General features: G+C 35.1%; 2 protein-coding genes across 3 annotated transcripts; one reads left to right on the plus strand and one right to left on the minus strand.

The window, feature by feature from the left end:
- Positions 1–390: 390 nt before the first annotated feature.
- On the plus strand, positions 391–6,513 carry LOC140970566 (ultraviolet-B receptor UVR8-like). 2 transcript variants are annotated; one of them, XM_073432366.1, is made up of 12 exons: positions 391–709; positions 2,175–2,361; positions 2,599–2,745; positions 3,357–3,438; positions 3,670–3,825; positions 4,572–4,745; positions 5,021–5,092; positions 5,360–5,431; positions 5,579–5,697; positions 5,811–5,896; positions 5,987–6,039; positions 6,229–6,513. In XM_073432366.1, exons 1-12 carry the CDS (start codon positions 592–594, stop codon positions 6,331–6,333), a joined length of 1,371 nt encoding a protein of 456 aa, XP_073288467.1. In that variant the 5' UTR covers positions 391–591; the 3' UTR covers positions 6,334–6,513. The 2 variants fall into 2 exon arrangements, with proteins under 2 accessions (XP_073288467.1, XP_073288468.1); XM_073432367.1 differs by lacking the exon at positions 391–709 and adding an exon at positions 1,182–1,206.
- A 3,337-nt stretch (positions 6,514–9,850) lies between these two features.
- Positions 9,851–14,383, minus strand: LOC140970568 (uncharacterized). Its single transcript, XM_073432368.1, has 4 exons — positions 14,113–14,383; positions 11,576–13,050; positions 10,841–10,915; positions 9,851–10,134 (listed from the first exon to the last, which is right to left on the minus strand). Exons 2-4 carry the CDS (start codon positions 12,452–12,454, stop codon positions 10,018–10,020), a joined length of 1,071 nt encoding a protein of 356 aa, XP_073288469.1. The 5' UTR covers positions 12,455–13,050; positions 14,113–14,383; the 3' UTR covers positions 9,851–10,017.
- Positions 14,384–15,087: the final 704 nt, after the last annotated feature.

Below are 15,087 nucleotides of genomic sequence, written 5' to 3' on the forward strand. Positions count from 1 at the left end.
TAATATTTGAATGTTGAAAATAAGAGTTGTAAATATTTAAAATTAGTGTGTGATGATGAATGTAATGATATAATTATTTTTGGATTATTTCCAAAAATTTTCTATAAATAGATCTTTCATTTATGAAGAAAATCACAATTGAGTTGAGAAAAAAATATTATAAAGTGTGTAATTTGATAATTTTGAGAGTTTAAAATTTTTACTTTTTATCGCAAATTTATATTTTTCAAAGCAAAAATATCACTAATTGGTAAACCATATTCAAATTATTTATTCAAGTGGCATCAATGTTCATGGATCAGAGAGGTTGGCTGGTATTTTGAGGCTGGGGCACATGCATTCATTCAATCACCATCAGTCTATCACTATAAATACTCTATACCACTCTCTTCCTCAGTAATCTCTTTCGTTTTCAAATTCACTGTCAGATGCTGACTTCATCACTCCTAAGCACACCCCTACACTTTCTTTCTTCCCACTTTCTTTGACTTTCTTGCGTGGAAGTCGGAGAAATTTCTTCCACTCAAGATCCCAGGAAAACGTTTCAACAGAAACAGAAAAAGACCCACGTGTAAAATTCTTTTTGGAGAAATGGAAGAAGACGGGCAAATGCAGAGTGGCGGTAGTTCTGGGAATGAGGAGATTTCTGGGCCGATTCTTGGGGTTCTTCTCATCTCTGCTGGCGCAAGTCATTCTGTTGCTGTATTCGGTATGTGTATGTTCATATGCATATGTAAAACCAGGCTACTGAGCTGTTTGGTGTATTTTGGGTTGAAGTTTGTCTTTTTAGGGGGAAAAATTGAATTTTTTTTTGGGGCGACACGTTTTATGAATGGTTATTATTTCAAGTTCAAGTATCTTGTACGATTCTGCAGATGATTCATGTCAACGGGGAATAAAGCCATGTTTTTTTTAGTATAACTATTACAATTAATTGGAGGTGGGATGGGGTGGGGACTATTTTTTATTAACGTGGCCTCTCCCTCGAGGAGAGGTTTATGCCAATCCATCTAAGAGATGGTTGGCACTAAATCCATGTTTTGAATCAATGAAAAAAGTAACATTATTGGGTTCATGTTCGAAATGTATTTGGAACAACTGTATGTAGAATTTGTTAGTATTTTTACACAGTTAAGAGGACAACCAGTCGACAAATGTGCCGGTTCGGTCCCCACTTGGCTTTACTTGATAAATCGATGTACATAGGTTTGTGTCTGCAATTAATCTTCGTTTGAACATTGGCATTTCATTTATTTATTCTTTAATACAAGATAAGACTTTGATTTGATGTAAGTGCTTATTTAATTCATAGATATTTTATGTGGGGTCGATGATGCATTCTTTTGCTCGGATATTTCCTTGACTAGGTGGTGCCTCTGTTTTGACAAATATTGGGATACAAATAGTATTTAACGCTGCGTGTTGTTTCTTGGACCAGGGGTGAATTTTGAGGAGATTGTTTCTCAATTTTTAATTAAAAACTTTGCAACTTGTTGGATTGTATGATATACAATATAATTTTAGGTATAATCTTTCTGGATTGTAGTGACAAAGATTTATAATAGTTTATGATTCCAATTTTTTGGTGGATTTTTATAGTTTTTTCTCAGATTGACTGAATCATAAGAACAACTTCTTTCTTGATTTATAATACATTACTGACAAAACATTTGATTTATATGTATGCCTTTGACAATTTATTCACAGACTCGGTTACCTGTAATAGCATTTATATTAACAGTATTCCAAAATTTCAAAGCAAGTTATTTGTATGACAACTTTCAAGTATGCCAGAATTCCTTTCGATGTGTGCTTGAGAAGTTCAGAATGAACATTTCGAACAATTTGAATTTCTTGATATTAGGAACAACAGACGTGGACTAGAAATGTTCAAATATGAAGCTGATAAATGGCTTAGGGGGTGTAGGAGTTGGTTTCTTTGGCTAAACCTGGATTTGATCTGTTTATTTACCCCTTGTGAATATAACTTTGTGGGATCACATATGAACTTCGTTGCTAGTAGTTGGTGAGCATTTTTCATGTTATTCTTATCTGTTGTATTTGGTTCATGGGACTGGGAAGTGATGAGAAACTTAGTTATATTGCATTAAATTAACAGTCTTGATGGTAGGGGCTGAATGCAGTGAAATAATTAATTTATTCATATGTTGCAGCTGGTAATGCTGTTTGTTCTTGGGGAAGAGGTGAAGATGGACAGTTAGGGCATGGAGATGCAGATGATCGGTTTTCTCCCACTTACGTGAGTGGATTGGATGGTAAGGAAATTGTGTCTGTGTCTTGTGGAGCTGACCACACAACTGCTTACTCGGAGTCACAAACACAAGTATATAGCTGGGGATGGTATGTCTTCTGTTGAGCAAAATATTTGTGTTTAAAAGATTTTTTTGACTTGTGCAAGAATGCTGTCTTTTAGTTTTTACTTGCAATGGAACTTAATAGTCAACTATTAATGTTCTTGGTAAGTTTACTTTCACTCGCTGCCCAATCTTTGGTTTCTTGGGAGTTTTGAGACCAAGAATGCTTCTAAATTTTCGTAAATGATTGCATTGGTACTGATTCACTATACAAAAAATGTAGGGGTGATTTTGGAAGGTTAGGCCATGGAAACTCGAGCGACTTGTTTTCTCCTCAACCAATCAAAGCCTTCAAAGGCTTACAGATCAAGCAAATTGCTTGTGGGGACAGCCATTGTTTGGCGGTGACAATGGAAGGCGAGGTTCAGAGGTTGGTTTCCAATGCCGTGGACTCCGTGCATTTTCACATTCGTATTTATTCTCTAGCCAGATATATTTTTTTTGCTCGAAATTCTTATGAGCTTTGATAAGAATCTAAAATTACAGAAAGCTTTATTCATAAATGTTGATGAGTTACAATTAACTTCAGAATATCTATTTTTAGTGTCATTTACCTCTTTGATATTAAGATGCTCAATTTCCTATACAGGATCCGCTTTCGTCCTGGATGAGATGACAAAGTTAGAATTTCTATGACTGATGATAATGCTTTGTATACTCCTTTTGAACAAAATCTTTCTTTTACTTTCTAAAACTTTAGAAGCAAATGCTTGTTCCCACTTTACTCTTCTAAAACTATCAATCTACAAAGCGGGGAATAATCTTTTGGGCAATGGGTCAAAGGTTTGCGTGGGATACAGTCCAAGGCATGGTTGTCATATATTAAATTATTCCATGCAACGTATGAAAATATTATAAATTATTTAAGGATTGTGATACGATTTGCAAAAATTTTGCCATATGCAGTTTAAAGTACTTATCCTACAAAGATTTATTTATATCTTAGTTTTCGACTTGGATCTTACTTCCGCTCAACTGCAGTTGGGGAAGGAATCAAAATGGTCAACTGGGCCTTGGGAACACAAAGGATTCACTTGTACCCAGGAAGATTGAAGCTTTCCAGGTATTTTCAGTTAAATATTATTATGTATTAACTACAAAATGGAATTGTTTGTTCCTCCTTTGTTAACGAAAAATGCACCATGATCTTAGGACTCGGAGCATATATGAATTTTTTTTGCTTCCTAATATTTCTTTCAAACTATATCTTGGGAACCAAATTAATATATTTAATGTTGCAAACATTTTGCTTATTTCATTTAGAGATAAAAGAAAACTTTTACGCATTTTGTAGGGAATATCTATTAAAATGGTTGCTGCTGGTGCTGAACATACAGCTGCAGTAACAGAAGATGGTGAGCTTTATGGTTGGGGCTGGGGTCGATACGGTAATTTGGGATTAGGTGATAGAGATGACCGTTTAGTACCAGGGATAGTTTCATCTGTGGAGGTATGTTACTGCTCTTGACTAATGTTGCCATAATTTTTTCATTCTAGTATCATAATATCTATGTATGCACATGTTCTCACGGTTGAAGGCGTAAAGAGTATGAGAATGTGTAAGTTGAGAAAACCGGTTCTTACTAACCTTGACTCTTAATTAGATGTTGCCTCAATGTCTTAGTCCTATTCATGCAAAATGTTAGGAGGACAGAAAAGGGCATACTTTTATCTCCCAGTTTCTGAGTTTTTGCTTCACAAAGAAGGCTATCACTGAAAGGAAGTGAACTAGCAGAGGAAAACTTTTATAATGTACCCAATGTAACTCAACATAGATTTTCAGCTTTGGGAAAGTGAGTGAGCAACTTGTCCATGGAAATAAGGTCTGACATCTAGTTATTTAAGAGGCACTTGCTAATACCTGTATGTATGTTGCAAGGAAGCTTGTAATTATGGCACCATATATTTTGTTCCTGAAAGTCTTGGAGGCTTGATAATTTGTCCTTCCTAGTAACTTGTTGTAAGAATAAATACTTGACAAACCCATCAAAGTCGTGTGAGGGTCATATGTTGTGCTGATAAAGAAAAGTGCCTGAGACATAATTGCATGCACAAAGAAGTCTCTTTTGCTCATCATTTAAAGGGGGTCTACTGTATTGTCGCTAATCGTGAGTCAAATATCATTTTTAATTCTAAGTTTAATTGACTGTTTGTTCTCTTCCTTTCCCTCACCATTATAGTAGTACCATGTTGCAGGGTGAAAAGATGGTTTTGGTAGCATGTGGATGGCGACATACTATATCAGTCTCGTCTTCTGGTAGTTTGTATACTTATGGATGGAGCAAATACGGACAACTCGGACACGGGGATTTTGAGGATCATTTAATCCCTCATAAGCTGGAATCCTTGGGTGGAAATTGTATTTCTCAAGTAAGTTTTCTCTCTGCCATAATTCAGGAAGCAGAAAACCTTTTTGTTGATTTTTTAGTTTCGTTCAATCCAATGTAAAATGGAAACAGCCGATGTGGATCCTTGTAGGTTCCTCGCATTTCTTGGTCGTCCTGTTAACTTGAAACAAACTGTTTCTTATAGTCTTTTAAAATGGACTCATTCCGACAAAGCTCAAGGAATGTATAACTACAACTGGTGGATATTTTTTTTAAACTCTTGTTTATATGTTTCTCTGGTGGCTGTTATTTTTTCAGATATCGGGAGGTTGGAGACATACGATGGCACTGGCAACAGATGGAAAACTCTATGGTTGGGGTTGGAATAAGGTCGGATATCTAGTTCTTTTTTATGTTGCCAGAACATTATCATGTCACGCCAACTAGCTTCAAAGAACTCTTTGCATTTTTTATTAAATTCTTCATCTTTTATAATATGCCTCAAGTATACATTGACACTCAACCCATATTGGTTATGTGACTTCACTTTTTATAGTATATGGCTCTAGTTCTCATCTTAATAATAATTCTTAAATCAGAACTTTCATGTTCTTTGGAACTATTTTAAATGTATAGCTATACTTCTCTGCCTCGCAGTTTGGACAACTTGGCGTTGGCGACAATATAGACCATTGCTCACCCGTACAAGTCACATTTCCACTTGATCAGGCATATATTAATTTCTTGTTCCTCAATTCCTTCAATATTCACTGGTTCAACTTTTCACCCTGCAATTTTCCTGAACTCTTTCCACAGTGAAGCTTTACTTCAAATTCTCTTTTTATTAACTTTTCCTATTCTACTTGATCATTGCAGAAAGTTGAGAAAATCTCATGCGGTTGGAGGCATACCCTTGCTGTCACTGAAAGGCAAAATGTCTTCTCGTGGGGAAGGGGTACTAATGGTCAACTCGGCCATGGCGACTCTGTTGACTTGTAATATCATATCATCCACTCTTCTATTAACTTATGTTCCGTTGCTAACATTTTCATAACTTAACAAAATGAATTGAATCTTGAAATTCATAGCTACCATGTGAAATTTGTAGAAATGTTCCAAAAATTTTAGTGGCCTTAAGTAGAGATGGATCAAGTGGACAACACTTAGAAATCTCAAAAGTGGACGCATCATCAGGTGCCGTATGCACTTCCTGTTTTGTACCTCATTGTATATAATCTTTTCATCCATTGCATAATCTTGTAGTAACCAAAGTTTTTTCGTCAGAAAAATCTTGGGTTTCCCCAACAGAGAGATATGCAGTTGTTCCTGATGAAAATGTAAGTCACATGAATATCTTTCTGGTGTTAAATTACCTGGAACTGCATTGGTCATAAAAGTGTAGAAATCCTATTTCACACTATAACACATGGAAGAAAAATGCACCAACTGGATACACAATCGAAAATCCTCGAGTTTCTTGGACGATGAAAAAAAATAGTTTCTGAGGGAGTATTATTCCTGCGCAGGTTCAAGCACAGCAAGCTGGATTATTTGGCCACAACATACGTGACGTAAATGTCCCTGCCTACGACGTGAAGAGAATGAAGATATCAGATAACCAAAACTTGTGAATCAAACTCCATCCTTCTTAGTGGATGTAGCAAATGCTGGCTGTTTGTAATAATTAGAGATGGAAGTTATCTGCTAAAAGCTGTATTTTCAGCATGTAATGAATAATCAAGTGTTGTCAAGTTGGAATAAATTATGGTGTGAAGTGAAGAGAAATCAATGGTGAGCTGTAGTTTTATGCATTGATTAAACTGTTCAATTGGTGTTCTTATTGGCACAAGAAATTAGAAATATAATTTTAGTTGAAAATAGTCGAGACATTAGTGAAATGGATCTTTGTTACGGTGAATTCGAGAGGGACTTCAAAATTTAATAATCTATGTTAAGCATTGGAAGTGTTTCTCAATATTAAATTTTACTTTTACATGGTGGTTTGATATAATTTATTTGATCAAAATTGTAGAGTCCAATTGATCATATTGGAGAGCCACTAGAAATCATGCTGTTGTACATAATTTAAAATTATAAAAGGAAATAATCAAATTAGATATGGGTTGGTAAAAGTATATATTGTTAATTGACTTATGATTACTCACATTCTATAAAAATATTACTTTTACATCAAAAATAATATTTTTTTAATCCAAATAAGAATCAGATCGACTAATCTCATAAATATAAATATGTCAGACCGTCCCACAACAACGTAATTATATTACTGCAATATATGGCTAAAGAAACAATCCCATCACCTACAATATCATGTACAACAATTAAAAATATCGTACAAAATACGATGTGAAATGTGAACAACTAATGATAGAGAAGATTCCATAAATTGACCCCATTTTGCTGCATGAAAAGATTAGAACAAAATTTGCTCAAAAAAAAAGAAGATTAGAACAAAATCTAGACGAAAGAACCATGAAACGATAATGTGAGCTAAATTATATTATACGATTAAATAATACAAGAAATCCAATATTTAAATTGTCAACAGACAAAATTTATAGAGTACACGACTTACTACAGTTTAAGAGTTGGTATTCTAAAAATGTATAATACGAATTTAAATATATTTTTTAATTTTTTATTTCATGTACTAAGTCTTCAAAAATCACAACTCACTCTAATTTAATATTTTAAAATTTTATAATTAGAATTTAAATACTTTCCAATTTTGGATTCCATGTATCACGTCTGCCATAAACTAATCTTGTTATGTCTTGTACCCACTGTTCTACTTGATATTTGATCTTCTATTTGTTCATACATTGTTTTTCAGATATTAGTTGATTGTATATTTCATATCGTGCAAAATCGATGGAATTATAACTGATGATCGATTCAAGATTCCTATTGTTTGCTTTAGAAATCAGATCATACATTTGATACGATTTCGTGTTTGACATGTCCGTGCAAATTTTTGTGATAAAGAAATAGAAAAAAGTACGTTTAAAAGATAAATGAAATTACGATCTTTAAAAATAAGGCAGATTTTTATTCTTATGACGATTGATCAACTACATGTATATTGTTCATCTCATATTTCAGAAGATCTTACTCACAAACATCAATCAAATGAGATTTCGAAAAATTTGAAGAATTTAACATTTAAATGTTATATAGCTCAAGCCTTAGTAAGGCGCATCCTCATTGCCTCGATCCTTCAGTTAGCTTGCCAAAACAATTACTGGAAACTATTCCATAATCTATAAAGAAATAAGTAAGGCGACACTTTTATTAAGATGTTTGGGTACATAAACCGCCATCAGTCCAGGAGAGAAGCAAGCTACCTTTCTTTGATCCACCTTCCCGGGCAGGGAAGAGACCACATATGGCATCTGTTACAGGTACAGAGGCGACGAGGGGTGCTAACCCGGCCACCCAATCCAACAGGTCAGGGGCGGGCTCTTATCTTAGGAGAGTAGCTAGACTGTATTTCCACTTCTGTACTCCAATTTACAGAAGGCTAATTAATATTGTATATAGGTTTATTTATAATTTCATGTATGTACAAAGTTTATTTCTTTCTATTTTAAAAACAAAAATGGAACTAGATAATTGCGCCGATCTATTATATTACTTGTACTAATCGCGTCATCAACTTCAAGAATCAAAAATCAGTGTCAAAAATGTTTAACATGCCCACTTTCTTAGAAACTTTGCCCCCTAGAAGTCATTGGCCTTTGCTCTGTTTTCTTTCACAAGTTTGAATAGTTAAGTTGAAGTCATGAGATTGATAGATTTGAGACGATGTATTTCAAATTTATTGTTTTTTAATTCTTTGATTTGTGTGGATCGACGAAATTCAAATGAATTTTAAATACATTTTTATATCAAATGAAAAGATTTTAATAATAATTACAGTGAACTTCCAAGACAACATAATGGATTTTTAATTTTGTTATTAAAAAAGTTTAAATAACTAACTGAAGTCGAGCGCCTTCCAACTTTTGTTCTTGGTACAAAGTCGCGTTTTTTAACTAGCGTTTTCCTTGCTTTTCATTCATTTCCCTTCTGGATGTTTCAACTTCGAAGAACTAAAGTTGGGTTTCTGACCTTATTTCTCGAGTGAAGATGTTTCCGCTGAAACTCGTGAGATCCATAGTGTTCGGTGACAACCCTCTTCTTCCAAGCCAAAACCGTTATTTTCTTCAAAATTCCAATCTTGATAATATTGGTGGTGATCCCAGTTCAGCGCATTCGAGAAATAGAATCCCATTGATGCTTTTTGTTCCAACACAAGAACTGGTTAAAGATATTTACAGATTGGCCAAGATTGCCAGAGACATTGGGATGGATCTCAACTTTAATCCGTCTATCTCTCACGTAATCTGTTCACGGCCATCACAATCACCACCACCATCTCAATCCTCCTCTTCCCCCTCGTCATCATCCTCATCATGTGCATCGACATCATCATCGTCACATTGTTGGTCATTGGCAAATTATAGTGTTCCACTACCGTTTCCCTCTTTCGCAACTGCATCCGTCTCCCACCTTCGCCTCCTCGCCAAATCTCTCTAAAGGCTGTTTCAAGTTGGTTTTCTTAAAAAATGATTGCGGCCCGCTTGAAAAAAGTCGAGCCTTTGAGCAATAGAAATTGGCACTGCACCTCACTCTCACTGATTTTTACACGCACAGGTGAAAAAATAGAGTCGATGGATGGATTTTCTAAGACGTTTCTTGGGATGGGATGGACCCTTTTCAAGATTAATAATAATGGAAATTCTTCCCAAAATTCTTTGAACAGGGAAGTTTACTTGTATAGGAAGGCAGATTTGAATAGACTTTGTATTGCCAAACAGCAGCGGAGTGTAAATGGGGATTCTCGGGAGAGTTGCAGAGAGGGAGTTGAGGCTGCCGCTGTTGGATTTCAGAAATGCACCTCTAAGAATTCTGCAGTACATTCTTCTCATGACTGATAATATCTTCTATCTTCCTAGACTAACTAGGTTAGTGGGTTATTTTGTGTTCACAGTTCTTTGGTTTCTGTTGCCTCCTTATTTATATGCTGGTATATTTTATATCTGCCTATTACCATGTTTATGGTGGTGATTTGCATGCAGCCGTGACTAAAGTCGGTTAGATTTCAATAACAATAATGAAATATAGGTGACATGTAATCTTCAACTTCCATAAACAAATACATTACTAGATTCTATATTTACTAATACACAAATACAAAGGAATGCATTTAACTCGAAGGAAAAAGGGGAAATGCGACAACGGGCTAATGAAGATCACTTTGCATGAGCGTCATGCGCTCGCGAAGCCCATATCCCAAACACTAGAAACCAAAAAACAAACAGGATTGCCCAGTAACGTGCAGGCCCATATTTGATTCGTGTCAGCAAAAACTGCAGAGTGCAGATGTAAGAAGAGAGAATGTTTATCAGTTTGAAGACACGAAAACTGCTGAACTACCAACAATCGATGCAAAGCTGTAAAATGAAATTTTTGACAAATACATGGAGATAGGAATACCCATTGCCATATTTTTTTGCTATGATAAAGATTTTTTGAATCTACCGGCCTTGTTCAGGCGCTCAATTATTGCAAACGGCAGTATTAACTGAACATATTCATTCCCAATATAATTTTACAAAAGTTGTATATTCGGAAACTATGTACATGTCAACGGAGCCTAAAAGCAAATTTAACACGCTAGTCCGATGGAGTACTCATATGCAGTACCAGATCATTTTTAACCTGATCAAGCTTTGGATAAGAAGAAAGTAAGCATGCCACAATGATCCCATATTTTAAGGGTTCAAATGAAGGGACAGGGAGGTAATAACATTCGGACAACTAATTACATTAGCATTATTGAACTTTTATCAAGCATTCTCCCACATACATAGCATAAACCAAAGTACCATTTTTGGGAGTAAAAGTAATGATATTGTCTTTTCTTTTTAAATTTTTGATTCGATCATTCCTTTTGTTTTCATCGTTTGGCCAGAGGATAACTGCAGAATAATGAATATATCTCAAACGTAATGCATTTTAATGACTCCTCAAAGAGTAACTTTATTCAAGGGAATCCTAGGTATATGGACTTACAAAACGAAAGAAAACCACCACTGTCAATGCACAGATGCCTCCGAGAAGAATATGAAGGCCATTTTTGGCAGTTTTCTGCAAAATAATAGACAGAAAAGAGAAAGAAGGCGGTCAGCTTGAATTTTCATTGGCAGAGATTAACAAAATCCAATAGAGAGCTAACATGACAAGCAGAATTAGCACCATTCATAAATCACAAAAATTGTTTTGCCCCAGCTGACTCGTTTTGAATTTTGATACGTCAAATAGTTTTCGAAAAAATGTAGGAAAATTAAGCATCAGGCGTCTTAGAGTTGATGGAAAAATCTTAAATGCCAAAAGAAAATTTAAATAGCACTTTGGCTTGATGAAGTTCACACCATTGTTTGTGTCCGACTGATTGCACAGGCAAAAACTAATTTATCAGGTAGTCGGACTTACAGAGATACCTGCCCACAAACCTATCAGCATATCACACAATGAATGAAACTAGAATTTTAACCTCTGAATTGAGTATTAGTAGTCGTCAGGTGTAACAGTGAAAACTACTCAGTTAAAGTATAAGATGTACACACATACACATGCATACAACCATTAGACTCGGAGTTCTAAAGCATGCCCACTTGATCGTGTAATTAGCATCGCAAGTAGATGTAGCAATTAGAATCAGAGTATGGTGCAGGAAAAAAAAGTAACATAAAGAAATAGACATAGGTTTGCAGAACCCTATTTAAGTACAGTCACTCCACCGATTACCTTTCCAACATGAGGAGCAATGAGCCATGCAAGTGTCACAGTCAGTAGGCCGGTAGCAAGCAGGATCCCAGTACCTTCTACAGCCCATTTAGTAGCAGTATTTGTAGTAGAGGCATCTTCTTCCACAACTACATTAGAAGCTGCAGGCTGTTCGCTGACCACCTGAGATGTAGTGATAGAGTAGCTATTATGAGGATTGAACCACAGAGAAATTTCACTTAACCTTTGCCTTCGAATAGCAGCAACAGCATCAGGATCCACTCCCAAATGTGTTTGGGATGGTGCAGGATTAGGCTGCCCATTAGCAACTCTTTCCATTAGAGCTTCATATTTTTTTAAAGAAACCAATATCCTTTTCAAATCCGCCGATTTTACATTTTTTGACACAGATCCACAAATTTCACACACTGTTGATCCATGGTTGATAAACCACTTGAGTGCACAAGCATAATGCGCTAGGGCAAGGTCATTTTTGCAAGAACATCCAAGTTCAATGAGTTTGTCATGAAAGTCATCAACACCCATATCAACATCAGCTGTACAGATAAAAACCTCCCCACTTGGGCTAATAAATTCAACCAACTCAGACCCTTTTAAATCGTTTATGCAGGAGCGATTATTTTCAGTATTTTTGAAGGAAACTTTCAGATTAGATTTCACCTCCTCGTTGACATCATTTAGCTCATGTTGCGGAGGGGAAATGCCCAAAAATTCTAGTGCAATACTTCCCCTTCTGTCTGGTTCAACACATTGACAAACTCGACAAGTTCCTAAACCTACATCCTTGTCTATTCTATGATTGGAACCACTGTCCCTCGGTTCCTCATTCTCAATTGGCAAACAAAATTCCGTACCACCTTCGCCTGATGGACCGGACATTACTTCATCTGCAACCTTACAAGAGGTTGTCCAAATAACACATCTTAATCCCTTTCCCTACCAGTGTGATCTTATAATAAAAAATGTGGATAAAGGTTAACTCTGCTTCTCACATATATCACTGCATAGGAAATCACCAAAGTCCAGTCCAAACAAAGTTTTTTACAATTTCATGCAAACGAAACAGATAATATTAGATATGCTTCCATGTAGGTTTCCACATAGAAACATTCTTCAAGCTCAATTCAGCACAACGATACTGAACTTTTGTCGTAACTTGGAAATGACACGAAGTTCCTACAACTCAAAAACTTCTGAAACATTTGCAGTATATCAGCGAGGAAAGATATCTTTCAAACTTAGCAAACAACTTCATCCAAAGAGGAAGTTTCTTCGGATTCGAAGAATTGGAACATCAAGATCTCTTCCACATTAAGAACAAAATTAAGGTACGGCCCAAAAAGTACACTCTCTTAGTTCTAAAACCCTAGTTGATTTTAATAGTTCACAGAGAGATGACATATATTGTTGCATGCAGAACACTTCAGCACCAAGCTCCCAGGATCAAACTCTTTGAAAAAAAGGACCATCAAGGACTGTTCAGAATGGGAAAGGAATTTGTAAATTATAAAAAATTTACCATTAGTGCTGCCAGGCATGCAACTAAAAAAATGTCTTACACAACAAATCTAAGGCCAAAAATTCTAACGTTCTTTTCAATAGCTAAAGATCCAGGGAAAAAGTATAACTTAAATAAGCAATTTATAATAACAAATCAATTTGAAAGACATGCAAATGGTCCAACCATACTGATGCATTGATTCCACCGTAAACATTTAAAAGTGAAGATATCACTTTGATGGCATAGACAACTTCCAACATCAGTAACTTTCCTTCTTTATTACTGAATTTGTAAATCATCAAATAGATTCAGCAGCTTCAGACGATAACTGTCTTAAATTCGGACCAAAACCTACCTCTTCACCAGAACTATAACAGACGTTAGGTGTAGCTCAAACCTTTTAGCCATTTAGTCATTTAGGCACCAGATTTTAATATATGCCAATATACCAAAAGGTTAGAAAGGAGCGACAGTGATGGAATCCAAATATTTCAAACCTCACAACATATTAATCATCGTGTTTCAGTTGTACTCTCACATCCATAATCATACAGGATAGCCAGGGACAATTTTTGCTTATACGAAGCTAACAATCTTTATAATGGCTAGTTCGGTGCTCAAATAGCAATACAATGGCTACTTTGCAATCGCATCCATTGTATCTTTGATGGGACCAAAGTGCCAAACCTACAGAAACACTCCAACCACAAAGTGAAACCACTTGGTCCTATTTAAGTAAGATGGTATCTGATATCTAGACTCATTTAAAAGAATGGGACAGTGTTAGAATAAACTCATCTAATCCACTTAATTTGGTTACCAGGAGAAGCTCAAGTGCGACAGCACAAACACCTTGACATGTTTCCCCACCATAAAACTGGAATCTTCTCTAAATTCTAGAAGTAACTACAAACAAAAAAAATCCATGAAACTAAATCTTAAAACAAAAAGGCTGACAAAGAACTGAATGCAACCTACGGAGGAATTTACCCAGTAGATGATGACTGATAATAACAATTTAGCAGCATAAACTCACCGTCTTATTCCAAGAATCATAATTGCCTCATTTCGATTAAATCAAGCCTCGATTGCTCAAGACACATCAAGAAAATATTCTCCATGAGTACAAAGTAAGCATACAGGAAAAAAAATCATGGACACTACCATGAAACGCCAAATGAAACCAGCCCAGATACACAAAAAAAGTGGGAAAATGAAAAGCGAGAGAATGAAGGAACTTTCGCAAATTCAGTAAAGGCTTAAAGCAGATGGCAGATGCGTGGAAGTGAGTAGATGAGTGGCCAAGCAGAGCGGCCAGCTTCTTTCTTCCCACATTACCACGAATTAATTTTGTGAAAATATTATTTTTTATTTTAAAATTATTATTTATTATTATAAATATGAAAAAAAATTGATCTTCTCATATAATTTTTGAATTTTTTGTTGAGCATAACTCTTGTAGACGACCTCACGAATCTTTATATGTGAGACGAATCAATTCTACCGATATTCACAATAAAAAATAATACTGCTAGCATAAAAAGTAATACCTTCTCATGGATGACCCAAATTAGAGATCCAAATAAGAGATCCGTCTCACAAAATACGACCCGTGAGACCGTCTCCCACAAATTTTTGCTTTTTTTATTAGCTAAAAGATTTGCTAAAGATGTGGTTTCTTATTTTATTTTTGCAAATGTATTTGATTAATTATATAAATAAGTATTTATTTTTTTAATAATGAAATTTATATTTTAATTATGTAACATAATTTATGACACTAAAATAATGTTTTGGTATCTCTTTTTTAACATTGAATATCAAAATATTGTAAAAACATAAATATATTATATTTATATCATGTAAAATATTCGTTTATTATGACGTAACATAGGTTTCTCATCGATGAGTAATTATAAAACAAGAGACCGGTCTATTTGGTAAATGGTTAGCATGATTCTAAGGAAATAGAAAAAAGTGGAAAAATCCTTTTAAGATGGCTATAATAAAA

Source organism: Primulina huaijiensis, unplaced genomic scaffold, assembly GCF_012295235.1.
Source record: "Primulina huaijiensis isolate GDHJ02 unplaced genomic scaffold, ASM1229523v2 scaffold7585_ERROPOS129901+, whole genome shotgun sequence".
NCBI classification, from domain to species: domain Eukaryota; kingdom Viridiplantae; phylum Streptophyta; class Magnoliopsida; order Lamiales; family Gesneriaceae; genus Primulina; species Primulina huaijiensis.